The sequence below is a fragment of the Neofelis nebulosa genome, chromosome 2 (genome assembly GCF_028018385.1).
Source record: "Neofelis nebulosa isolate mNeoNeb1 chromosome 2, mNeoNeb1.pri, whole genome shotgun sequence".
NCBI classification, from domain to species: Eukaryota; Metazoa; Chordata; class Mammalia; order Carnivora; family Felidae; genus Neofelis; species Neofelis nebulosa.
The window spans coordinates 196,651,899-196,679,444 of record NC_080783.1 but is presented as its reverse complement, the minus strand read 5'-3'; the positions used below and the strand labels follow the sequence as shown (position 1 = coordinate 196,679,444).

The 27,546-nt window shown below is 46.0% G+C and overlaps 1 protein-coding gene across 1 annotated transcript in view; it reads right to left on the bottom strand.

Annotated features, from left to right (window-relative positions):
- CSMD2 (CUB and Sushi multiple domains 2) overlaps window positions 1-27,546 on the bottom strand; it is a 600,568-nt gene that overhangs the window by 232,349 nt on the left and 340,673 nt on the right. The window contains 1 exon segment of the mRNA XM_058718151.1: window positions 19,055-19,237. Coding sequence (XP_058574134.1) covers window positions 19,055-19,237 — 183 coding nt within the window.

The following is a 27,546-nucleotide window of genomic DNA, read 5'->3' as shown; positions in this document are numbered from 1 at the left end:
TTTACAAATGCCGAGGCTCCAGAAATTCCTATGTATTTGGTGGAGTGGGTCCAGAGCATCACAGGTTTAAAAAGCTCCCCAGGTGACCCTATATGTGCAACCAAATTTTCGGAAGGACTGGTGGAGGCAAATGCAAACCACATGAATAAGGAGTTTCAATACTAAGATCAACCCTTTGGATGTTATAATATCACACCGGACTCGTGGATGATCCTTATTCTGGTCAACAGTCCTATGGCAGCTACCAAGACACATTTCTTCTTGTACCTGGAAGGAGATGAGCTTGTAAACAGACACTAATAGAACAAGGATGTGGTCCTGCAAAGCTCGGTCTTAACACCCCAAGAGACAACTCAGATTTGTTGCCAGGACAGGAAAAGGGAGCATGTATCATTCCAGAAAGGTCTAATCTCTCTCACTCTGGAAAATTATGTTTGCATGTTACATTGAAGTTTTTCCGTTAAGAGAATGTTTCCGTTAAGAGTTAATTAAGAGTTCCGTTAATGCTTCTGTTAAGAGTTTGTTTCTCAGTGTCCAAAATGAGGAAAACATGAAATGTTGTCATTGGATCTTATCACCATCAATTGTCCAAGTTAAAAGAGGCAGATAAGGTGCCTACCCAATTCGGATGCAGTTATGTTCATGGATCTTGACCTTGGATAAACCTTTAAGTCAGAGGGCTCTTACCTGGCTCAGACTTTTGAAAAATAATAAAGGTGGCAAACTCATTAACAGGTGCATGCCTAATTACTGTGTGTGATATCAGATTGTTATTTGACAGGATCTTGAGTGAAAACGCAAGGGGCGTGTTGAAAAACCCCCTCTTGTTATCTTGTCTTTTGGTGTTGTCACTGCTGGCTTCACTGCTTTCAAAACGATAATTCAATTACTGGGGGCCTGACAAAGTAAAACAAAATCCAAAGAAGATATTGAAAAGATGGATGGTGCACACATTCCAAAATGAAAATATGATAGTTATGATATGTTATGGCCCAAAGCACTGACGCAGACCAAATCAACTATTTTTTAAAAATACAAGAGTTGGAGAAAAATATACTTGTCTGAAATCAAAAGTAAATAAAGATAAAGAGGACTTGTAAAATACTCTGAGAGTGTATGTGCTACATGAAACTGTGTAGCAATGAGGAACATAACCCTCTTTATAAGCGCCCATGGAATATTACAGAAACAGACTTTATTTTAGGCTACAAGGAAATCTACACAAACTTCCCCACAAAACAAAAGCTGTGGGGGCCACATTTTCTGTTCACAGCACAAATGAACTAGGAATCAGTAATAAAAGAACACAGAAAGATCTGTAAATCACTTGAGAATGCATAGAACCCTTTCTTAACTAAGTTTATTTGTTTACTTGTATTTAATTAGTTCATATAAAGTGCAATATTCATTTCAGATGTAGAATTCAGTGATTTGTCACCTACATACATTACCCAGTTCTCATCACAAGGGCCCTCCTTAATACCTTGAGTTCAAAAAGGAACAGACTCTGTCAACACAGACCAGTTCTATTAATGATGATGATATTAGGTCAAAGCTGTATTTCACAGAAAATTCATAGCCTTATTCATTATTAAATAATAGACAAATGAGTGAAATGAATGTGTAAGCTTAAAAGCTACAGAGAGAATAACTGAACAAGATCAAAGAAAGGAGAATAAAGTTAAGATAAAAACAGAAAAAAATAACTGGAGGGACCAATAAACAGGAAACTTCTCACTGATCTACTTAAGAAATAAAAATAGAGAGGGTATGTATACATAGAGACAGCATAGTAAAATTAAGGAGCTAAGCCAATTATAAAAGAATAGTATTATAACATACTAATAAATTTGAATTCTTGACTAAACAAAAGGTTCTAGGATTCTGAATTACCAAAATTGTGTGAAGGGAAAAACCTGAGGAAACTGGAACATACTTAAGGAGTAGGTGGTTTCATGGCCAGAACTTTAAAATTTTAAACACACCATCATAGCTATGCTATTTAAATTAATTTTGATACAAATACTCCCACAAAATTGTATGATACACATATTCACACCCACCTACTCAAACACCAACATACACACTGTGTAAAAAGAAATCCTATATGCAAATTGCTAGCAAATTAAATTCAGTCCTAAAACAACGAAAAACACAACCTATGTAATGAGAACAACAAAACTTTACTGATGGGTAGAAAAGAAAATTAAAAAATGGAGGGGAGCCTGGGTGGCTCAGTTGGTTAAGTGTCCAACTTCGGCTCAGGTCATGATCTCAAGGTTCATGAGTTTGAGCCCCATGTTGGGCTCTGTACTGACAGCTCAGAGCCTAGAGCCTGCTTCGGATTCTGTGTCTCCCTCGCTCTCTGCCCCTCCCCCGCTTGCTCTCTCTCTCTCTCTCTCTCTCTCTCCCCCTCAAAAATAAACATTAAAAAAATTAAAAAACAATGGGAGACAAACTATTGATCTGTTATTTTGGATGAAGAGTTCATATTATTAAAATGACAATTATCCTCAAATCATTGTATAAACTGAACATAATTCCAGGTGTGACTCACACCAATTTTTTTTCTTCCAGAACTTAAAACAATTGTAATACACAAGTGAAAAGAGCCAACCTCCTCTTAAAGTATGAGGTGTTAGTGGGCATCCCAAAATCGTCATATGTCTTAACTCACTAACCTTTATAACAACCCTCTGAGGTGGATACTACTTTCAAGTTTTACAGATGTAGAAGCTGAGTGCAGGTGTTCTGGTCACACAGCATGTGGGTAATGGGCTGGGATGCGAACCCAGTCAAACCAGTTCCAGAGCCCAAGCTCTCAGCCATGACACCTGCTTTCTCCCAGTGCAAGGAGGCTTTGCCAACTCAGACATAAAGCTTCAATAGTAAAATCTGTATTGTATTAGCTTCAGATGAGAGATCAATGGAGCCGGAAAAGAAAAGTTCAGAAACAGACACAGACACCTAAAAATTTAGTATATGACAAAGGGGGCTTTTCAAACTGGGAGGACAAAGGCAGACTGACCAATTAAGGAGGCTTGGACAAATGGCTAACCAGTTGTGGAAAAATTAGATTCATGCCTCGCTCTATGTACTACAGAAGTACTAGACAAAAAAAAATAAGGAATATTTGTGTCATCTCAGAGGTGGGGAAGGACTTTCTTAGCATTACACCAAAGTTAGAAATCATAAGGGAAATGACATTTTTAATGACAGAAATGAAACACTTTTGGACTTTAAAAATCACCATAAACAAAGCTAAATACTGAGGAGCAAATGGAGAAGAAATAGTTGGAGGTTATTACAGTTAAATATTTACTATGTTTACCATATAAAGTACTACAACTCAGTAAAAAGATAAACACTCAAAATAGAAATATGGGCCAAGGAAATTAAGAGGCCACTAACGGAAGAATAAAGCTGGTCAACAGAGATGCTGCAAATGTACAATATGACTAGAAAACAGAAACGTCAAATGACAGAGCTATCAAATTGGCAGAGGAAAGACAGACGGCATGGGGCTTTGCAAGAGAATGGAGAGAAGCTGGCAGGGCAGATGGAGACCAAGCAGCCAAGGTAGGAGGAAAAACAGGAGAGTGGTTTCCAGAAGGAGGGAGGGGCTATCCATTCTGAAATACAGCTGAGCATCTGTGTATGATGAGTGCTGAAAGCGACCCCTGTGTTTTAGCAACACAAGGCTCATCATCGACCTTGGTGAGAGCTGTCCCCAGGTGTGGGGTGCACAGAGGTCAGAATGGGCAGTGACAAGGGAGCAGGAGGTGAGGAATGGACGCAGCAGGGAAGACATGCTGTCAGAGAATTCTGGGTGTAAAGGACAACATTAGAGAACCAGCAAGGTGATCTCTACTTTTAAGTTAAGAGAGACACGGGGCAGTTTAACTGGTGACGGGAGGACTTGGCAGACAGGGAGAGCTGGAGAGACAGAACAAGGAGGACAGATTATATATAAGGCAAAGGTTCCCGAGAAGGTGCGAGGTGAAGAAGACTCTATAGCAAGATTTTTGGAACAGTCCATTAAACACTGGTTGTAAAAGTGATGTCGTCGTGAAAGTGATATTGAGTTGGATTCCAAAAAAAAGAAAAAAAAAAAGGAAGAGAATGGAAAGTATCTGAGTGCCCTGTAAATGTTAAAAGTAAGAACTGTGGTGAATCGTCTGTTTCAATTATGTGTAAGTGTGTGTGTGAGTGTGCACCAAATTGCATTTCTTACTGTGAGCTCAAAGGTGTTCAAAGTTCCCTGATTCAAAGCCTAAATGGGATGTATAATCTATAGGGGGCCTGGTTTTGGATGGGAGAGAGGAGCTAACATTTCCGTTATAAAAGGTGGGAGGGTGAGAAGGATGAGAAGGAGTATAACCTACAGGCTCGGTGTCTTCGCTATTTGCAAATTGAGGAACGTTGACTGCCCATGAGGGTGGTGTCAAGGTCATTCTCCAGGGCAAGGTGAGGGCAGGAGCTGCTCAGGGGCTTGAGGGGAGTGGCAAGTGTTTGGGACAGCTTCCACAGAGAAGAGAACCGCAGGCTGACTGGAGAAGCACAAATGGATGTTGGCTGAGCACTGCTGTAGGTCTGAGACTGGCGCCCATGAATCCGCAGCAGCGTCAGTTTGCCTGGTCGGGCGATTTTCTCCATCAGTGCTCGCCCAAGCAGGAGACGCCCAATCAGGTTGCTCTTGTTTCACTGTGTGTCCTTGGACCAGTAAACTGAGGCAGCTCTGCTGATTGATGCCATAGCTGAGCTGGAAGCAGAGGCTTCACAAACCCACCCTTGAATTTCTTGTGCCTCCTGCTCCGAAGCTCAGCATAATGTTAATATTCATCGGAGTTACCCTAACATCATCTCTGGTGCTGGAGCCTGTAGAAAGTTATTTAACTTTGTTGGGCCTGAGGAACTTGTTCTCAAGGTCTTGTGCAGGAGGAGTGAGGCAGGGCTCACCCTTATCATAAACAAGATTAAGTTAAGGTGTGGGTTCTCTGTGCAGACAATACTGAGGATGCCTTATAGAAACTCACACCTTCCAAAAGGAGCAATGGAGATAAGCCGGCAATGTTGGCCACATACTTCCTGAGCACACAGTGTGCCCTCTTAAATTCATACTGGATGTAATCCAATCCACAGGCCATGGATTGTGCTCATGGTTTTGTGTTCCTTTTTTCTTTCTTTTTTTTTTTTTCTTTTTGGCCCAATCCCCACCTCCCAGGCAGGCAACATTGGGGCGCTGGTGCCCTGAGTTAGATGAGCAGGGCCTTCCACAGAGCTGATCCCGCCCTAATTCCTGAAGCATGTCCATTCTGTCCTCCATCACACACACTTGGGTTTCCCACCTCTGGCTATGACCACCCCTTTGCCAACACTGGAAAGCTCTCCCCCTCTACTTGACATTCGTAATTTGGAACATGAAGGGATGGATTTCAGAGTTGTCTTCTCCTATCTTGCATTCTCTCTAGGGCACCCCAGCCCACACATGACTCTTAGATGTATGCCCCCAGGACAGACCACTCTTCCGATCCCCAGACCTCTATATCCTGTGGTCTTTGCAATGTTTCCACCCAGCCTGAGTATCCACGGAGCACCTGCTGTGTATCAAACATTGCTCTGGGTTTGGATTGGCAACCAACAAGGCAGGTAAGCAAGCCCGCAGTGTTCATGAAATCTACATTGTAATGGAATGTAAGCCCAGGAGAAGGGAAAAAAATGAATGCAGTGGGGGGGAGGTCTACTTTCAATGAGGAGGTCTGAGACGGCCTGTCTGAGGAGACAGTCTTGGAGATGTGGCCTGATGACAAGAAGACAGCCATCCTAGGGGAAGATCACTGCAGATGGAGGGGCTCCATATGAGGGAGAGGAGGGGGGGAGCACTGTGGCAGAAGCAAAGTGAACCACAGAGCTACTAGGAACATGAGATGAGATGAAAAGGACGGCCAAGGTCTTTCAGACCACGAGAAGGAGTTTGGCTTTTGTCACAGCAGATTAAACTAAATACGTCCAATACTGAACTCCAAAGCCTTCTTTCCCAAACCTGGTTCCCCTAGATTCTAGGGTCTGGAATGTTCGCTGGTATCAGCAAATGTTTCAGCCCTGCCAGCACTCAGTTATAGGTTTTCCTCTTCTCATTGCCCAGCCACTCAGCTTTATGCCATTGCCTCCCAAGTAAACTCCAGAAGCCCAGGCCCTCCTGCATGGGGCAGACTGGGTAGGGAACTGTCTGACGAACGTGTCTGCTGGGGATCCCAATGGCGTCTCAAATGCATATCCAAAATTGAACTCTTTATCTGTTTTCCTAAGCCTCCCTCATTCCTTATCTCCATGAATGACAACACCCAGTTACCTAAGCAAAATATAGCAACCTCTTCTTCCACACTCCCATATTCCATCAGCAACTAACTTCAGTTGATTCTATCTCTTCAATATCTCTTGTACTTGTCACATCCCCATCATGCCACTATTAAGTCAAGGCTCTCTTCCTGCTGCACTGGTCTACCTGGTTTCCTAGCTTTCAAGCTCACTCCCCTTGAGTCCATCCTCTGTATTGGCTCCTGAGTGAATTTCATAAATCATAAATCCTCATGATGTTACATCCTTTCCTGGACCTCTTTAAATACTCCCTATTACACAGAGGATAAAACCCAAACTCCTCAAAAGGAAACAAAAGACCTCCAAAGACCCAAGGCCCTCCCACTCCCCCACTGCACCCTACATTCCAGCCCTATTAGACTACTCACAGCCCTGCAGTGTGCACGGCTAACTTCATGTCTTTCCCAGCTATTTTCCCTTTCTAAAATGTTCTTTCCTCCTGTCCACTTGGAAGACTCTGCTAAGCATCACTTCTATTGAGTGCTGTGGGTCCCTCCTACCTTTCACCCATCCTTCCTAGCTATAGTCAGAGTCCTGTACACCAGGACTGTACATAGAGTTCTGTACATAGAACCCGCACTAGGTTCATCTCACTCAGTGCCTGCTCTGGCTTCACCCTATCTTCTTGAGCTTCTCCCTTCTGCCATGAGAACAGATGCCCTCTGTACAGACTGGTCCTTCAGCCTGGGTCTCAGAATGAGAGGCTCTGTAGAGCCCAGCCAAGCCCCACAGAGCCATAACTGACCTACAGCCCTCATGGGATGTGAACGAGAAATGAATGTCTGTTGTTTCAGTTCCACTGAGATTTTTGGACTGTTGATACCATAGCAAAAATTGATTAATACACTATGAAAAGGGATATGAAGAACTCAGAAAGTGAAGGGCTGCCTTTTGGATAAGGTGGTTAGAGAAGGCTTCTCCGGGGAGGGGACAGTTAACAGGTGATAAGAAGGACACAGACATCTGAGGAACATTCCAATATGGGAGAGCTGCACTTGAAGCTTACCCTTTCCACTGGGGTAGAAGGAATTTAGAGTACCTGAGGATATGAAAGGGGGGCAGTGAGTCTGGGCAGAGTAAGTGAGGGGGTGAGTGGCATGGGATGAGGGGAGAGGTAAGAAGGGGTCAATCACATCGTGCTTCATAGACCTTTGGCTCAGAGATCACCCTCAGCATCCAAAATGTTCAGCTGAGAACCAGTCCTTTTCTTGGCATAAAGTTTGTTGGGTCGTGGTTAGAGTAGCCACAAATACTTTGCCCAAATTGGACCACTTTTGAGAATGAAAGATGGTACTACTAATAATTACTTTAGGACACAGATATAAACTGGGATTGTCCCAAGCAGATATGAACGTGTGGTCACCCCACTCATGGTACTTTTATTTCCTTCCACGAAAGTACTCTTTATCTTGAGGGGGTAGCTTTTGCCTTAAGCTCCTCATTCACAATCCAATCCCCTCTTGGAGCTGGAGTCTTAAAGTGAAGCTCGCTGGTGAGGTTCTGACCATTGCTAAATTCTTGCCTCCCCTTACTAGACTTGCTCCCCATACCCTGCCTAGAGGTTGGCTAGGTTCTTGTCACAAACTGACAATGCCGCTCCTGGCCGCTTTTGTTCAACTCTTGGAATAACCCATTGCCAGGGTTTTTACCTTGCAGCCATGACTGCTTTTTGCCACACCTCAGGAACAATGTCTACCCAAACCATTCCTGGTGCTAAGCATAGCTTTTAGACCCTATTAAAAGCCAAGCTCTGAACTAGGGTCCTATGTACTCCTTAGCTGCTGGCTGAGGACTCCTGTCACAGGTTCCCAGGATAGGTCTAGAACCTTATGGAACAAAGCATGAAGAAAATCTCTGCTCTGCACTCCTGGGAAGAAGCTGAGTCTATATTCTTGGGGCTCAGCTTTTATCTTGAAAACAGATCATACATTATTTGGAAAATATACATAGCCAAGCTAAGCCACCACCCCCGAACTGGAACAAATGTGAATCCTGAAAAATTTCAGTTTGCCTGTTATTTTTCACTTACTAGTTGTATACCTTTTTTGGGAGGTGGCATTGGGGGACTACTGTATTTCACTGACATTGTTTCCACACGTATAAAAATTGGACTAGTAACTTTTACATCACACCTGTGTTGTGAAGTAGAAGTTACGCTTCTGAAGGCACTGAGTGCGGCACCATGCCTGGGCACGTGGGAGGTATAAAATCAATTTTTGTTGAATTTGAAATACGAGGCACTTCCTACTTCTGCTGCTGATGGGTATGTCTCCACACATGCTCCTGTTCAGCACATCTCCAAGTCTCAACCAGCCTACTGAGGATGCCTCCCCACCCCTCCCCTTGCATAGCCCATTGCTCAACAAAGCAAGACTCCAGACCAAGGTTTGCTCTCTGGTCCTTAGTCTCTCTTCTTCTCAGTGAGGGAGTGAGCTTCAAGCCCTGGCTCTTGAGCCAGCATCTGTGAAAACAGCCCCTCCTCAGGGAAACTCTGTGTTTCCTCCATAGTTCTCTTAGTCAAACATGGGAGAGCACAGTGGAGAAGGCATGGTCTGCAACGAGGCCACAGGAACACACTTAGCATAGATGTAGCTTGGGAAATTTTACAGAGAAAAGAACCTGCTAGCTATGCTCCCACAGGTGAAAGCTGAAGTGAGGGTGTCATATAGACCCCATCCCACTGTAAGCAGGGGCCACGGTCCAGGATTAGGCCCCTAAAGCTTGATCAGTTTTCCCAGCCTCGTTTTACCCAGGTAGCTATAGGTATGGTCCCAAGATACCTTGGAGTAGGACTCTTAGCTGTAGGAATCTAGCACTCAGACTGGGCCCTATACTAAACTGTGTTTGCAGTCTGGTCCTGGACAGATTCTTGAGTTGGACTGGGCTGAAATGTCGCCTGTGCTATGATCCTCCAAGGAATCTTCTGAGAATCTTTCAATTGGGATATGTTTTTCTTCCTATACATTCTGGGGGCACTTTGTGGCCATGTCTATTATTGTAATGATTCAAACGCTGCTTTATAATACAAGTATGTACTTATCACATTCGCTAGACTGTGAGCTCTTCGAGAGCAAGAGCCATGCTAGAATCATGCCTGTTACTCTCCCAGCGTGAGCACAATGCCAGTGTGCAGCAGGCACGCCCATTCACGTTTTGCTGCCTTCCAACAAAACGAGAGGCAGGCAGTGGCAGCATCAAGTTGGAATGTCAGAGTACTGGACTCTGCATCCCATTCCTCACTGGGTATCAACATGGAGGCCAACATTTCTTGGATCCCAGGAGGTTACCACCGTCACAATGACCGAGTTATGGCAGACTCGGCCTGGTGAGACTCACAGCAATGACATATGACCACATATATCATAGCTCCAGGCCTTAAGGGGCTGCCATCTAGACAGGGGACCAAACCCCTCAGCAAGAATGCAAAACTCCCTTGTAAACAACTGGCACACAGTGCATGTTCCATGTTAGTGGCTCACAAATCTGACCTAGCAGCTGGATCTCCTAGGAAGGTTTTAGAACTACAATGCCTGGGCCCCATCCCAGTCCTACTGAATCAGAATTTCTGGGAATGAAGATTCTGTATTTTAAAAAGCCTATGAGTGATTCTAATGATTGGTTACATTTGGGCCCATTTTAGACTGCGCAGGGCCACCAAAGACACCTCCTTCACCCATAAAATATCTGCCTATTTAAAAATAAAGTGATAGTAAGTAATGTTTGTGACCCACACTGGCCTGTTAGGGAGTGTTGACTTTACTTCCTTGAACATGCTGGCGGCTCCTTTGCAAGCCATCCCTTCATCCAGTCTTTGCCTGATCACACCCTGCTCAGTCAGGTCTGCTGATGACCTTCATTCCATGGGCTCAGTTCTTACAGCCAGGTCCTGAGCCCAGGCCCAGACCTGCCTCACGGTCAAGGGAAGTCTTATGCCCTCAAGCCAGTGGGGTGAAGTCTGAGTGGGCCTGTGAGGAATCCAACCCAGCCATATGCCCAGTAGTTTGAGGACCCTCCTCTCTGTCACATCCACTCCATGTGTGCCCCAGCCTCGGGACTGGGATTCTGCTCTGGTTCTTGGTTTCCTCTCCAGGCCTTTTCTAATCCTGCAGCTTCTGGTTGGGGCAGGGATGCCCTGCAGGGGTAGAGCTTCTTCTCCTGGGTGAAGACTTGATTCAACCTAGAAGCTGCCTTCCTCCACTAGTATCTGCCTATTTAGAAGTAAAGGTAAAAAGCAATGTATGACCCACACTGGCCTGTAGGGCAAGTGTTGACTTTACTTCCTAGAACATTCTGATAGGAAACGCTGGCAGCCACTTTTATGAGCCATCCCTTCATCCAGGGTCAGTTTTCCCAGCCCTGGCTTCCCTCCACCCTGGCTTACCCTCCCCATGCTGCCCCTGTGGTGCTGAAATGCTTCACAGCCATGACTGTAGTGTCCCTTCCCCAGTGCAGGAGCAGACAGAGATCCTCCCTGCCTCCCACCCCACCAGGACATTGTCCAAGGAAATGACTCTTCTGGGTTACTGGAGGCCCTCTACAGAGCAGGTGCCCTACCTCCCACCCCAACTCTGCAGAGCACTAACACAGTGAGACCACAAGTCTTCAGTGTCCAGGTTCTTGAGGACTGGGTAACAGAAGAAGGTGGCCCCAGAAGCTTACATGCTGGTTTTGAATTTCTAGGAATTGGCCTGAAATACAAATTTGGACCAAAGCAATCCCCAGGTTCCCTGCTCCTCTCCTGGGGCCACCTGTGGGTTATTGAGGCCTTTAAGGCAGCCTAGAGAACTGAGCAGAACATTACATCAGCAGAGGATGTTCACACAGCTCTTGTTACAGCCCCATGCCCCTGATCACAAGCAGTGCCCAGGAATATTATCCCCCGCATGGAGGCTGATGCTTTCAAACCTCAGCTGATCCCGATTCCGGCTCCAAACATTTGAGAAAGGCAATTTCCGAAGACCCTAGCTACTGCAATCATATTTTCTGGGCCAAAGGAAAGGATATTTGAAATTGTTCTTGTCCTGGAAAAATCTGGGAGTATATATTTACAGGAAAAGCCAGGATTCAGTCACAGAGAGGAGGGGGAAAAGGGACAGGCTTCACCTGTGCACAGGGCATTGAGGTCGGAGTGGGAGGAGAGTGAATAAAGTACCTGCCTATTTAAAAATAAAGGTAGCAAGTGATGTATGTGACCTATATGAAGAAAACCCACAAAGCTGTTATATTTAGAGAAATGTAAGTAGATGAACAAAAAGAGTGACATGCCAGGTTTCCGGATGGGGAGGCTGTGTATTATAAAAATGTCTATTTTCCTCCAGTTAATTTATGGTTTAATAGGAGTGCACATACAAAATCCCAATAGGATTTTTTTTTACTCTGACAAAATGATTCTAAAATTAATCTTGAACAACAAACAGATGAGAATAACAATGAATACTTCTGAAAGAAAAAATAATTAACGGAGAAAGGAGGAGTTTTCGGCACTGCCAGATATTAGAACATATTATAAAACAACAATTAAAATTATTCAATGCCGGGGCTGAGATAGAAATAGAGCAGCAGGACAAAGCGTGTCTCAAGAAACAGACTTAACTACATGTGAGGATTCAGTGTGCGATAAAACAATTCATTTCCCTCAAATCAAAAGGGAAACGAATTGCTTAATGCATCGTGTTGGAAAACTGCTTAATAGTTTGGACCATACGTTATACATTCCTCTAAATAAACTCCAGATGGATTAACAAATTATATTTTTAAAAAAATCAAATTACTGACAAATAACCAAAAATAGGACAGACCGCTTCTCAGATCCGTGGCAGAATGATAACTGTCAGCTTTGAAAAGAGATCACAAATATTGAGGGTTTGTCTATATAAAACAAATGCACAATGCAAAATAGGAAAAAAAATGAAATGAAATAAATAAAGGAGTGGGGGAAACAAGAGATTGGGAAAACACATGTATCAAATACCGCAAAGAGTTTCTACCCACAGTATAGAAAGAGTACCTTCAAATTGGGAAGGAAAACACCAACACAACACCGTTGTGGCCACATGTCAGTGCAGATAGTTGCTACACAGGGACTACAAACACCAAGTGCTCCTGTCCCCTCGAGACAGGAATGGACCCAGGCTGGCTGGAGGGAAGCCAGGCTGGCATCTCTGTTGAGGTTCCTGTGACAGAAATCCTAATGCCACTTTCATACCCCTTGGCCCAGCAGGGACATGCCTCTGGCTGATGGGTACCCAGCGGTCTCTCTCCAGATGCTACTCCCATGGATCCACACCTTCCTTCTTCCACTCACATCCATTTGGCAGCGGCCAACCCCTTTAGGAAGCACCCAAAGCAAGGACCCAGATGGGGGGTGCATGCATGCAGGCACATGTGTGCATCAATGAATCCATTGAACACCCCCTGCTGCATAGGCCCGACCCCCATGGCTTCTCTCAGAACCCAGTGCTGCCCCCTGGATGTTCCTGTTCCAACAGGAGCACCACTCTGCCCTCCCATCCTTTAGGCCCCACTGTTCTAACAGCGATGACTTCTCTAGGCTCCATGAGAAGGCGGGCTGTTGCTCCCCCGTTCAGCACCCGCTACGATATCTGCCGCATCACAGGCACTCAGCCAATAGGTGTTAAATAAAAGAATGAATCTTTGTGGGGCAGATCCTAAATGTGTCTGTATCACCAGTGCTTTCTAAATGAAAAACTAAATTTTGAACCACAAGAGCCCACTTTAATTTACATAATTATGTCTATCTCTACATCAGAGCGAGCTCTGTGATTCATCAGAGCGAGCTGTGTCCGATTCATCTCTGGATTTGTAGCACTTATCATGACATTTGGCACTTTAGAGAAGTCGACCAGGGATATATTCAACTTATACTTATTAAATTAACAATTTTTTAAAAGGTCACGCAAATAACTTGAGGTCTGGTGATGTAGATAAAGGTTGCAAGCAATACGTCATACGACCTACATGAAGAAGACCACTAAGCTGTTGTATCTAGAAAAGTGAAAGCACATGAACATGAAAGACAGAGATGTCATGTTTCTGGGTGGGAAGGCAGCATATTATATGAATCTTATTCTTCATCACATAACTTTTGTTACTGGCATTAGGAACTGGCACAACAATTTGGGGGAGCAATGTAAGAGTGTACGTCAAGAGTCATAAAAGTGTTCATGCTCTGGCCTGATAACCTCACTCCTGGGAATCTAACCTAAGGAAACAGTTCAAGAGAAAAAAGAAGAAAGCCATGTGCATGAAGATGTTCATCACAGCTTTATGTAAAATAAATGAACGTAACTGTTTGACTAAGTCATGGCTCCCTTCACTAAACAGAATATTCCACAGATGCTCTAAGAACGAAAAGTATGAAAGACACGTAGCAACGTGATAAGACCCACAACACGATGTGAACTTTAAAGCACAGAATGTGAGATATGTTCACTTCGACGAAAACCACACAAAATATGTGTGTGCAGCAGCAAGGATAGAACAAAAATGGCCAAGTCTGAAATTAGTTTTGGTTTAAGGAAGTAACATTAAGAGTGTTTTACTTGTTTAAATCTTTAAATTTATTTAAGCTTTTTAAATACTAGAATATACCACGAGCCTGTGCTGAGTATTGATCCTTGAGCTCCAGATACTTCCTGGACGAGTTCCGGCACAGTATACAGGGCACGGCACTAAGAGATTATCCCTTCAACCCCACCCCCAGATGAGCAAGATCATTCCCAGAGGCCCCCCAGGTTCCAATTTGACCAGGAACAGCCATATCCTCTTATGCAGCTTACTCTGTATACAGTCGGTGCTCAATAAATCAAAGATGGATGGATAAATGGATGGGTAGAAGGAATGAGAAAAAGTGAAGATTAGGGAAAGGCTTGGGCGCCAGTATATTGCATATTGGTATACAACATTCATACAGTTCCAACAAGGGTCGTGGGTCCAGCCTTCATGAATTTTTTTTTTAATGCTTGTCAATCTCTGAAACTGCATGGGAGGAATTCAGCCAACAGTTTGCCTGTGTGCTCTGGGCCTAGTATTTTTGTCCTAAGGCTTCTTTGTCCTTCCTGCTGCAGGTGAGCCCTTGGATTCTGCAAATCCAGAGCAGTGGAGAGAGGATGGGGTTTGGAGTAGGAACCCTGCTCTGTCAATTAACACTTCAAATTCCAGCCCAATGCTCAGTGGTTCTATGACTTCTGAGCTAGTCACCTCATCTCCTTGAACTTTGTTTTCATCGGTAAAATGAGAGAGTAAATATTCCAAAGCTGTAGGGAAGATTTTCTATCTTCCCAATGACATAAAACATTTGATATTGCCATCCTCCTTTACCCCCAGGTTTCTCACCTGATAATCCTATAGACTTTAATCATAGCCTCACTTAAAATACTAAAACACAGATTTCCTCATATTTAGAATTCAATAAGTCCGGGGTATCTTAGACCAAGTTCTCAATCTTGGGTGGTTTTTGCCTCAGGGGATATTTGGCCATGTCCAAGAGGGAGACATTTTGGTTGTCACAACTGGCAGCGGGAGGGCCGTGTGTGCCACTGTCTTCTCGTGGGTACAGGACATGGATGTTGCTAAAACAATGCACAAGACTGCCCCTCCACCGCTAAGAGCATGATCTGGTCCAAAATGTCAATAGTGCTGAGGTTGTGAATTCAGATGACCCTATGACCCCATCCACTCCTTTGTCCAGATGTGTGTGTATGTGTGTGTGTCCAGCGTGGGGGAGGGTGGGGGGCTTAGTGGGACAAACTCAGGGGAATAGGGACAGGAGGGTCGTACTAAGAGACCATTTTCTGAAGCGTACCTGTGTGGAACACCCTCCTTTACCTGTCAACTCTTCAAGGCCCAGCTTAAGCCCTGGTTCCTCTGTGACATTTTCTTTGGGTGCCCAAGGACCCATTTTTCCTCCCCTTGGTCTCTCAGGGTTTGGCTGCTGATTCAAAACTTACACCGTATCCATCCCAGTAGGCCCTGCCTTCCCATTTCACACATACGCCACATACATTAGGAACTGAGCAATTAGGATTCACACCTTCCTTCAGTGGTTTACAAAATGGCGTAAGAAAGGCTGCATTTGTGCAGTCTTGGCATATCTCTGGTGAAGCCTGTTTTGAAACTTCTTCTGCAAGTGGCTGCTAATGGACTGATAATTGGTTTCCTGGCTTCCTTATGAAGTGTGAAGCATTCTGCTAGCCTGTCAACAAAGCATCAAATATCGTGCACCACCATCAGAGTTATTTGTCTCTTCCTTCCCATTGTATCTCTTGTGGTGGAAGAATAACCGGATGCAGTTGTGTGGAGAAGGTTCCCTATTCTTTTGCAAGGAATGGGGTGAGATGGGCAGGGCTCTGGGAGAGTGAAGACACTGTGCAGCCTGGCCAGAGTGTTCTCACCAGGACACCAGCTTGAGCACATTTTCTAGGCAGGGGCCAAACAGCTCCGAATCCACTATGTGGTGCTGAGACAGGATGGGCGCTCAGTAAATATTTTCAGGTGGGTGGAAAGTTGTACTACCTCCAACTGATTCTGAGCGGCAATCCCTGGAGGTGGGAATTAACCAAGGAGGAAGAGAGTAACAGGAGAGAAGCTGGTTTCATCTTTTCTCTCAAAATGCTTTTCATTGTGAGAAACATCATCTTCTTTAAAACCTAGATGAAAAAGACCATCTATTGAGCACCTACTACCGCGAGGGCAGCTCAAACGCCAATGGAATGATTCTGAAGTCTCTGCTTGCTATAGAAAATGTTTCGAAACATGAAGGAAAGAGTGTGTATGGTCTCAGCAGGGCAATTCCCTAGTAAAGAGCTGTTTTGAAGAAAATGTTTCAAGAGAAGAACAAGGCACCACTTTGCATTTCTTTGGACAATTGTTCACAGAAAGCTGAAGCATCAAACTCTTTCTCCAATCTCCTTCTAAATGCTAAGAAGGAAAGGAGGGTTTGTCTGCTAAATATTGTACTAAAATTTATTGTGACAACGCATGGTGAAATTTAGGGTGTTTACGCTGACTTTTGCTAGAGGTGCTTTCGTACGTACATTTCATCACTACATTATACGATTCAGAGACTGTATGATTTGATATTTTTAGAGATGCTTCTAGATCACACACTATGACACGTTTGATCTAAGGTCAGGAGTGGAGCCCCAGTTTAACATGTCCCTCAATCAAAGTACATGACCCGCTCTGTCAGTGACCCACTTTTCGGAAGTGGTTTCCAAGCACTCATTGTGGGCAGTGAGGACTGTTTGTGCCATAGTCATCTTGTTCCAGAGATACGATCAGAGAGAGGTATGGAATTTGTGGAGCCAGAACAGAATGCTACCACACTGGGTGGATTAGTAAACCAAAACCAGAGAGAAGATGCCCTGGCCATAGTCATGATGCTGAGCCAGGACTGAGAAACAAGTCTCCAGAGTTTGAATCCAAAGCCATCTCTGTGCACTGGGGCTTCTTAGTGCCGTCTCTCACTACCAGTTAGACTGTGAGCAACCTCAGGGCAAAGCCCGACACCTGTGGAAGTGTCAGTTTAGGGGCTAGGGACTCAGTGGAGAGCTGACAGACGGCGCTCCTTTGACTTCATGGAATAGGAACGCAACCTTGCTGCGTGGTGCAAAAAGGCATGGGGGCCAGCTGGCTCTCTCCGGCCTCCTTCATGAAGCCAGCATCCCTGAGACTCAAGCTGTGTTCTGTTACACCCAAATGACCAGAAAAACCTGAGCAATGGGAGTGCCTTGGGGATGCCAACCCCCTACATCCCAGAACCATCCAGAGGAAGAAATACCATGCTTGCCCCCCAGAGTGTCTCCTTCACAGTTCTCATCAATAAGCCTCAGGCTCCTCTTCCTTACTTGAAACCACAGAATGTACCGCTCCACACGTGCCAGGTTGGCTCTGCCCTTGTTCCTTCTCAGCTGTTTGTAAGCAATGCCCAGCTCACTGGAGGCTGCCTGCCTCATTCCTGGAAATGAAGGGCCTGCTGACAAGCACTTCATGACCCTTTGCTCTTACTGAAGGTTCTAGAAAGATTTCCTAAAACTCCTCCTAAGGGCCGAGAGTCCAGTAAATTCTTGGAGGACTTGAGTGACAGCCTTCAGGTAGTGGTCTGCTACCCACATCTCTCAGCTTGCGAGGCAGGAAATTTTATCCTGTCCTAAGACGACAGCTGGCTCTGCTACCCACTTCATTCTACTGGCTCTCTGCTCCAGAGGCCTGACCCTCTTCCACTTGTCCTTGCCTTGTTTCATCTAATGGATTTCAGAGATAAAGCCCCCACAACGCCTGGGGCTCCCACAGTCTGTACCTTTGCCGTCTGAGGCCCTGCCTCCAACCTGCTGGGTAGAGCCCTGCTCCGTCCACCCACTCTGGCCTCATTCCCGCTGGTCCTGGGCTGTTCTGTCCCAGGCTCCCCTGCCTCTCCTGGCCCCAGTCCCTCTGGCTCCCAGTGTGCTATGAGGCCAACACCGTTGGGCACTATATTCTAACCACATCCAGCCACAGAGATGGGCAGATTTCATGCAATTTTATTTTTTTGCAACAAGGGTGTATCCAAGGGCGATTTGATGTATATCTAAGAGCAATTTGTTCTTTAAACCTCTTCAAGAATTTCCACACAAACTCACAAGTCATCACAAATGCTCTGTCAAAACAAAGTGATTTTTCTGTTTGAAAAGGTATGACCCAAACTCACCGACTCATATACCAAAGTCTCAGTCCTAACTGACGTTCCCTCATAACCCCCAGGTTATTCTCTCCCCCAGCCCTGGGCGGGGTGGGGAGTGGTGCAGTCTAGAATGTGTAGCACCTGGAGACCCAGAGCAGCCCACTGCAGTGGGAGAAATGATCAGAGGGTCAGGCTTCCGCCCTCCCCTGCAAGAAGCAGATGGAAAGAGACGGAGGAGGCGGGGTGGCGAAGCTTGGGAGAAGAAGATGTGGTGGCCCAGAGGAGAGTGAACCTTTGATTTCTCAACAGAGACCAAGCGGGTCCGCTCTTTGCTGTATACATCCCCTCACACTTGCCAATCCCACCAGGCCCAGGACCTAAAATACAGTTTGTGCCAGAAGGTAAGGTCATACCTTCCCAGAGGAAGAAAAAAGGGCCTCCTTGTTATCTCCATTGGATGGGCACTCCAAAGGATCAACAATCCAAAGACAGCTTGATTACCCATCCCTCCCTAAATCCAATCCAAGAGGAAGCAATCTGAGGAAAGCTTCTCATATCCTGGCAAGGCTGTGGTTTCCCACAGTACGCAGAGGCTGGTACAGAGTTGACAGTCTTACAAACTTGCCCGTCCCTTCCACCCTGGTTTGATTGTATGGTGTCACTGGCGGCAACAAGAGCGAGGAGCAAATGTCTGGCTCAGAGCCTGGTGGGCCAAGCCCCAGTGGCCTCTACCTTGCTCTCAAGGATCACCACGGAAGGGAAGACGATGTTGAAGAAGGCCCCCAAATGTCAAGATCGATCATTCTCGGTGCCACAGTCTACATTACTGCCAGAAAGGAGGACCCAACCAGCAACGCTGGGAGGAAAAGAAACCAACAAGAAGCTGTTGTTATGACCCGCAAGGTTCCCAAGGATGGGGCCCTGGAATTAGCTGGGAAACGGGGCCCCCTGCCTCTTGATGAAGACCCCAAAGCGGCCTCCTCCCCGCTCACTTACACACGCAGCCTGGCTTCTTAGCCGACCACTGGTTATTCTTTTGGCACGTGATTGCCTTCTGCCCCACCAGCTCAAAGGCAGGCTGGCACTCAAACTTGAGTGTGTCACCGTGGCGGAACCGGGAGCCTTCCCTTCGGCCGTAGGCAGGGATGCCAGGATCGCCACAGCTGCCCTGCTCGATCTCTGAAAGACAGGAAGAAGAGAAAACAGACACGAAAGGTGACTTCCGACCTCTCTTGGAGCCAGAGGCTCACGTTACATGCTCTGCTGTACCTCTGCCAGGAGTCAGTGCTCAGAGTGGCACAGGCAGGACCTTTCAGAGAAATCTTGCCTTGCCCTGTTTAAAACTGCATCCTGGGCCTGTTGGCTATCCAGATGTCTTCTTTAGAGAAGTGTCTATTCATGTTTTCTGCCCATTTCTTCACTGGGTTATTTGTTTTTCGGGTGTGGAGTTTGGTGAGCTCTTTCTAGATTTTGGATACTAGCCCTTTGTCCAATATGTCATTTGCAAATATCTTTTCCCATTCCGTTGGTTGCCTTTTAGTTTTGTTGGTTGTTTCCTTTGCTGTGCAGAAGCTTTTTATCTTCATAAGGTCCCAGTAGTTCATTTTTGCTTTTAATTCCCTTGCCTTTGGGGATGTGTCAAGTAAGAAATTGCTACGGCTGAGGTCAGAGAGGTCTTTTCCTGCTTTCCCCTCTAGGGTTTTGATGGTTTCCTGTCTCAACGTTGCTCCTCATCAGGGAAATACAAATCAAAACCACACTCAGATATCACCTCACGCCAGTCAGAGTGGCCAAAATGAACACATCAGGAGACTATAGATGCTGGAGAGGATGTGGAGAAACGGGAACCCTCTTGCACTATTGGTGGGAATGCAAACTGGTGCAGCCACTCTGGAAAACAGTGTGGAGGTTCCTCAGAAAATTAAAAATAGACCTACCCTATGACCCAGCAATAGCACTGCTAGGAATTTACCCAAGGGATACAGGAGTACTGATGCATAGGGGCATTTGTACCCCAATGTTTATAGCAGCACTCTCAACAATAGCCAAATTATGGAAAGAGCCTAAATGTCCATCAACTGATGAATGGATAAAAAAATTGTGGTTTATATACATAATGGAGTACTACGTGGCAATGAGAAAGAATGAAATATGGCCCTTTGTAGCAACACGGATGGAACTGGAGAGTGTGATGCTAAGTGAAATAAGCCATACAGAGAAAGACATATACCATATGGTTTCACTCTTATGTGGATCCTGAGAAACTTAACAGAAACCCATGGGGGTGGGGAAGGAAAAAAAAAAGGAGGTTAGAGTGGGAGAGAGCCAAAGCATAAGAGACTCTTAAAAACTGAGAACAAACTGAGGGTTGATGGGGGGGGGGGGTGGGAGGGAGGGGAGGGTGGGTGATGGGTATTGAGGAGGGCACCTTTTGGGTGAGCACTGGGTGTTGTATGGAAACCAATTTCACAATAAATTTCATATATTGAAAAAAAAATAATAAAATGCCAGCAAAATTTTAGAACAAAAAAGAAAAAAACTGCATCCTGGGAGCACCCAGGGGGCTCAGTCAGGTAAGTGTCTGACTCTTGATTTCACAGTTTGTGGGTTCAAGCTCCACATTGGGCTCCACGCTGATACCGTGGAGCCTGCTTAGAATTCTTTCTCTCCCCCTCTCTTCACCCCTCCCCCACTAAAACTCCCACTCTCTGAAAATAAATAAACAAACTTAAAAAAATAAAATAAAATAAAACCGCATCTTGGGATGAATGTGCCTTCCAGCCGACAAATGCCAGAGACTCTGTGTCCACACAGAGAACACTAGGTGCTTGGATATTTTCATTCGGTGAAGGTGGGTCTACATTCTTTATGAGATACCTGTCTCAGGAGCTAACAGATCTCAGTCTGGAGCTTACTGAACTTGACTCCGTGCTCAGATGACTAGATAGACCTTCAGCTCAGTCCATTCCTGAGCAGCAAAGACAAGCATGAAATGAGAAGGCTTTACTGGCTGCCATTCCCCAAACCAGAGATTAAGTGAGAATCAATATTCGCTGCCTTCTGACATGGAAGCACTTTCCCGAATTTTATTTTTAATTCAATTGGAGATGGTGCAGGTAAAATGGAACAAATGACTAAGAATGCCTTTAAAGTTCATTGGATTCCACGGTGGTGAGTCACACACCAAGTGGGTTCCCTGAGACAGCTCGGGGGGGGGGCGGGAGGAGGTGCGGGCACGGTGGGGCATGATGGGCTGGCCGCCTTACAGGACAGTTAGACCCTGGAGACTTCAGGAAAGGACTGTGTCCTGGCCAAGTCCCTGGAGCTTCCTCTGGAGCCCTGTGCTTTGTGCTGTGAAAGATGGAGTGGAAAGGAGGGGTGAAGGGATGGAGGGGAGGAAGGAGAAGAGGAGGAGGAGCTGTTCCCAGGGAGGAAGGCATCTTGCAGGAAAGACAGGGAGTTATGGACGAAGGGACAGATAGCGAGGTGAGGGCGGTAGGGGCCTGTGATTTGGAAGAGAGGCCACTGGAGTAACCAGGGAAGTTTGTTGGACACCTTCCCAGGATCGTCAGGCCAAAGGAACCCTGCCTTTGCCGTAGACACCATTATGAGCCATGGAGCCACAGTCCCTGAAGTTGCTGTGCGTGACCCTATCAGGGATGACTCTCCAAAAATTTTCTTAGCACAACTGGTGGGTTTCTGTGGGCTGATCAGGCTAGCCCCATGCACTGCCTTATATGGACAGGCTCTTGACTGTCACATTCATATTACCCCGAAAACTAGGGCTTCCAGATCTCTGCTGAGAGTTGGCAGAACAAAGCATTCTTTGGCTAGAATCGTGTGTGTGTGTGTGTGTGTGTGTGTGTGTGTGTGTAGGCATCCGGAAGGAGCACCTAACTCAAATTCAGAGGGTGAGGCTGGAAACGCAGTGTGGGGAGTGAGACACTAAACTTTAGCACAAAATTTTAGGGGGCAACAAAAAAACCCTCAGCAATCAAGATAAATAACATCTTCATGTTATTTTTAACATTTTTAGAAAATCAAAATTAATGCATATAAATCAAGCCCACAAAGAAAAAAAAATAATCAGAACTTAAAAATCAGATCTGACCCAGCACTTGTGTGCCTCACTTCACTGGCCTCCCCCTAGTCCTGGCCATCTGAGTTTCTTATTATTTAAAATGTTGACATTTTTATCATAGATATTTTGCATTAATCTTGGTTTTAAAAAAATACTGCATTAAATTATTTAACTTAATTACTAAGTATTTTGGTGGCTTCTTTTCAATATGGATGACTGCTTATCTCAGCTCAGTCCCATCAGGGAAGGCTTCTTGGAGAAGGTGATGTCTAAGATGAGGCCTGAAGGCTGTGCAAGAGCCAGCAGGTGAAAGGAATAGGTGGGATTCATTGCAGCATTATTCACACTAGCCAAGACATGGAAACACCTAACTAACTACCCATGAATGAATGGGTAAACAAAATGTAGTAAATGTACACACACACACACACACACACACACACCCCACTGGAATATTATTCAGCCATAAAAAAGAAAAAAGAAGAAAGTCCTGATATTTCCAACAACATGGATGAAACTTGAGGGCATTATGCTAAGTGAAATGAGTCAGAAAAAGACAAATACTGGGTGATCGCACTTATACATGGAATCTAAAACCCCAAACTCATAAAACCAGAGAGTGGATTGCTGGTTGCCATGAGTGGGATAGGGTATAGTGGAGTAGGGAGGGGAAACTGATGAAGGGGGTCGAAGGGTACAAAGTTCCAGTTAGAAGGTGAAGAGGTTCCAGGATGTAATGTATAGCATAGTGACTACAGTCAACAATATGGTATCAGATATTTGGAAGTTGTTAAGAGAGTAGATCCTAAAAGTTCTCAACACACACACACACACACACACACACACACACACACACACACACTGTGAGGTGTTGTGATAGATGTGTTAACTAACCTGATTATGGTAATCATTTTGCCATACATACACATATCAAATCATCATGCTCTACACCTTAAACGTACACAATGTTATATGTCAATTATAACTCAATAAAGCTAGAAAAAAAAGAAAGGAATGAGTTGGAGAAAGGGGGAGGAAGGGCCGTTCAGATGGAGAAGAGGCCATGCAAAGTCACAGGGGTGACACTGTTTGTAGGATTGCAATGAAAGCAGAGATAATAACTCACTAATCATTATTATAACTAAGTTAGTTGTATGACTGATAATTCTAGTGCTGAATATGTGCCGGAAGCCACTCTGATCATTCTAATATTTCATCCTTATAGTAACCCTATGAGCTAGGTACTGTTATTCTCATTTTAAAGGTGAGGAAACTGAGGCCCAGAGAGATCATGTAATTATCCAAGGTCATCTGAGTTATCTCAGATCCAAACATATGGTTCTAGGGTTCTTACTGTTGTACCACATTGCCTTTCTACAAGTACAAGTGTAGATATTTTCTACAAGCTGGTGGGAGATGAGGCTGGAAAAGGTGTGTGGGGCCAACCCATGAAAGACACTGTATAATCTGCTAACAAGACTAGGTTGCAGATAGGAGGCAGTGGGGAGTTAAAGGGTTTCATTTTACTTAGCATTTCATACTGTGCATTTTATTTTATTTTTAAAAATGTTTAATGTTTATTTATTTTGAGAGAGAGAAAGAGTGTGTGTGTGTGTGAAGGGGGGGCAGAGAAAGAAGGAGACACAGAATCTGAAGCAGGCTACAGGCTCTGAGCTGACAGCACAGAGCCCAATGTGGGGCTTGAACTCATGGACTGCGAGATCATGACCTGAGCCGAAGTCAGACGCTTGGCCAACTGACCCACCCAGGTGCCCCTCATATCGTGTATTTTATTTTATTTTATTTTATTTTTTTAAACGTTTATTTATTTTTGAGACAGAGAGAGACAGAGCATGAACGGGGGAGGGTCAGAGAGAGAGGGAGACACAGAATCTGAAACAGGCTCCAGGCTCTGAGCAGTCAGCACAGAGCCCAACATGGGGCTCAAACTCATGGACCGCGAGATCGTGACCTGAGCTGAAGTCGGATGCTTAACCGACTGAGCCACCCAGGCGCCCCTCATATCGTGTATTTTAAAAGATCATCCTGACTGTTATCTGCAGAATGGTCTGGGGGCAGCAATTCTGGAGGCAAGGGGATCATTCATTCATTCAGCAAACACACAAATGTCTACTTAGTGTAAGTCACTGTGCTGGACACTGGGGGTGCAACAGAGAACAAGGCAGACACAAGCCCTGCCTCCATGAAGTTTCCATTCTGGTGGGAGGTTCACAATAATGTGGGGGATGTTTTGGTGACATCCTGGACTGGGCAAAGACAGAGCGGATGGGGAGAGGTAGACAGATTTGGGAGGTGGGACAGCAGGAAGCCACAGGCTATCCTGAGAGTGAGCACACCAGGGATAAAGGAGAGGCCAGGGTCTACAATGCCTGAGGGTTTGGCCTGGGCACCTGGGTGCACACTCACTGAGACAAGAATGCAGGGAGAAGAGCAGGTGTGTATGGTCATCAGTAAGGCATGCAGAGTTTTGGGGATGCCTGTGATACCTCCAAGTGGACACATCTAGCAGAAAGTGGCTACATGGGTCTTAAGTTGAGGAGAAAAGTCTAGTGTAGGGGTGCATAATTTGGGATTTAGCTCACATATGGTAAAAGAAGCCATGAGAAGGATGTGACCACCCACAAAGAGTGAGATGTCAGTCCTGGACAGAATAGTTAGGAATACTGGATGGCCCAGTGGAATGCTGGATTGAAATCTGGCAGAGCAGGGTCACAGAGGCTTGGAGAAGAATGGTTTTCGAAGAGCAGATCTCTAGCCTCGAAGGTTCAGGGAAGCTTAGGTGGGGCTGACAAGCAGGTTAGAAGAAGGAGGTCACTGCTGATACTGGCAGGAGTGGTTGCATACAGTGATGGGGCCATATGCAATGGGAGAAGAGAAAGATGATACAGGAGGAACAGATGACTTTTAAAGGAGCCATTTCTTGGAAGTGAAGGAATAGAGAGAGCTTAGGTGGTAACTTGTGAGGAACATGGCCTTGAAATAGGCAGCTTAAACATATTTTTAAGATCAGAGAAATTTAACCACATTTAAATGCTAGGGAAGGAGACAGGCAAACAGACAGACACACAGAGTAAATGGCTAACTGAAGATTTGGAGGACAGATGGGGATGACAGCCGGAGGCTCTGGGGCAGGCAGGTAGGGCAGGGTACCCAGAGCACACTGCAGGATAGCCTGAGCCAGCAGGAAGCTCCTTCCTGCACGACAGGAAGGAGAAGGTGATCACTAAGCTTTCAGGTATGGTGTGGGAGGATGAAGGAGGTCCTGCGATGGCACAGGCTCTACTTCCCAGTGGAGGAAGGGTTCATGATCATTGCTGAAGGACAGGGCCTGCTTGTGGGGAAAGGGATTTAACATTGACGAGAATGTCTGAGGCACTCACGCTGGATAAGATCATGGCTGGATGGACTGCCACCTAGCGCCTAAGGAGGGTGGAGATGATGCATGTACGGGGCCCCCCCGAGCAGCTCAGTAGCTTGGTGCATGCAGAAGTGGAGAAAGGGGGCTCCAGGACTGATGGAGGGGTGGGGTTTGGAGAAAGGGAAGGCCACTGGGGCAAGGAGCTGAGGATCCCATTACAAGAATGGCAGAGGTGTTACCCTCGGGGCTCAGGCTAATGGGGGTGGGGGGGTGTGGGGGGGAAGCAGGAGGGGCTGGGGGATCGGGAGGCCAAGGGAGGATGATGATCAGGAGCAGAGTGGGTAGGGAGAGCTGAGGGGACAAAGGGCCTGGCGCAGGCTGGGTGCAGCTCAGATTTCAGAGGTGCTGGAGAGCAAGGTCCAGCTGCAGCCAGAGGGCAGCGCTATGAAGTGAGAAGGTCAAGTGGCTGGAAGGCAAGGTGACGGCAAGACTTGGGGTAGAGAGGAAGAGGCTGGTGGCACTGATGGGAGGGGACAAGAGCCAGATGTGGTGACAGCATGAGATCCAGGGAGATGGGGGACACATGGCCAGAATGGCACTGGAGGATGAACTGTAAACCTGCCTCTCAAATGTGAAGTTCGTGGGGACTGGCACAGGAGAGGGCTACCGGGTAATGGTAGCCTCAAGGGGAAGTCAGATTTAAGAGAGCACTTGGTGAAGAGGTCCAGAATAGGAGAGGGATATGTGTAGGGCTGGGACTGGGTGTAGGGGAGAAGAGGACAGCAGGGTGGCTGGAGAGTTTGACAGAGGGGCTGGTGGCTGGCTTGTGTTCTTCAGACGCTCCTTGTCTTTGTCTGGGCCTTCCCTCCAAGCCCAGGGCCAACCTCTGCTGGGGGCACAGGGACCCAGGCCCCTCGCCCTCCCAGAGAAGGCTCCCTGTGCTCCTCTGCCTGCCTGAAAGGCACTTGACCTTGACCCTCCCGGTCTGACCCAGTCTGATGTCAGGGCCCAGAAAAGCAAATTGATAAACCAAATTTTGACTTGGAGAAAATCATGCATGCAATTTCTGTTATCTGGCTAATATAATTCCATTTTATAAGACTTGCTCCCTCTCTCTCTCTCTCTCCCTCCCTCCCTCTCTCCTTTTGCCTACAAAAAGCAAGCCGGCAAACATGAGGTGAGTGCTTCAGAATTCCACTGTGATGGGCTCGCCGCTCGAAGTATTTGCTCTCCATTTGCTTGGCGGCTTTATCCCCATCATCTGTGATCAACCTTACAGTCTTCTCCTGGGTTTTTCCATTTCTAATACCAAATTGGAATTCTCTTTCATGACAACGTCTGTCCAGGAGTGATTGCATCATGTCTCTCTAAATCCACCATCTGATTGCTCCGAGAAGGACAGCGCCACTCGGAGGAGGAAGGGGGGTCCAAGCTTGGGCTGTGACTTGCTGCCTTTCCAAAGGGGTAGTACTTCATTTGTCCCTTCATCTAGTCACTGTGCCCTCAGCCTGGGCTACCCCCTCCTCGCCTCCCCTTTTTACGTGGCCGACTCATCACTCTGTGGATTAGCTTAAGAGGCCACCTCAGAGATGCTTTCCCTGACCATGCACCTTATGTGGTTCCCGTTTTCTTGCCTCTCCTGGCTCCCCACCTTTTCCTTCATGGCACTGCCTAGATTCATGTGATTAGCTACTGTTCTAGACACTTGGGGGTATAGCAGTGGGGAAAAAAGGACAAGAATCTCTGCCCCCAAGATGCTTACTGTCTGATGGGTGTGAAGGACAGAATGATTCACCCACTCTGCCCCCCTGCTCCCGCTGGCTGCCAGGTTGGCTCCCCTGTTTCCTGTCCAGTGGAATGTCAGTCCTACAGAGGCAGGCATTGGTTATGCGTTATTGACTCAGTTCAGCGCTTGGAACACAGAGAACGCTGTTTAACATTCGAATCCAGCTAACAGGTGCTGCGTGGAAACTGTGCCAAATGCCATGCTCAGCACTACAGACAGACAGTGGCCTGACCCATGGTCCC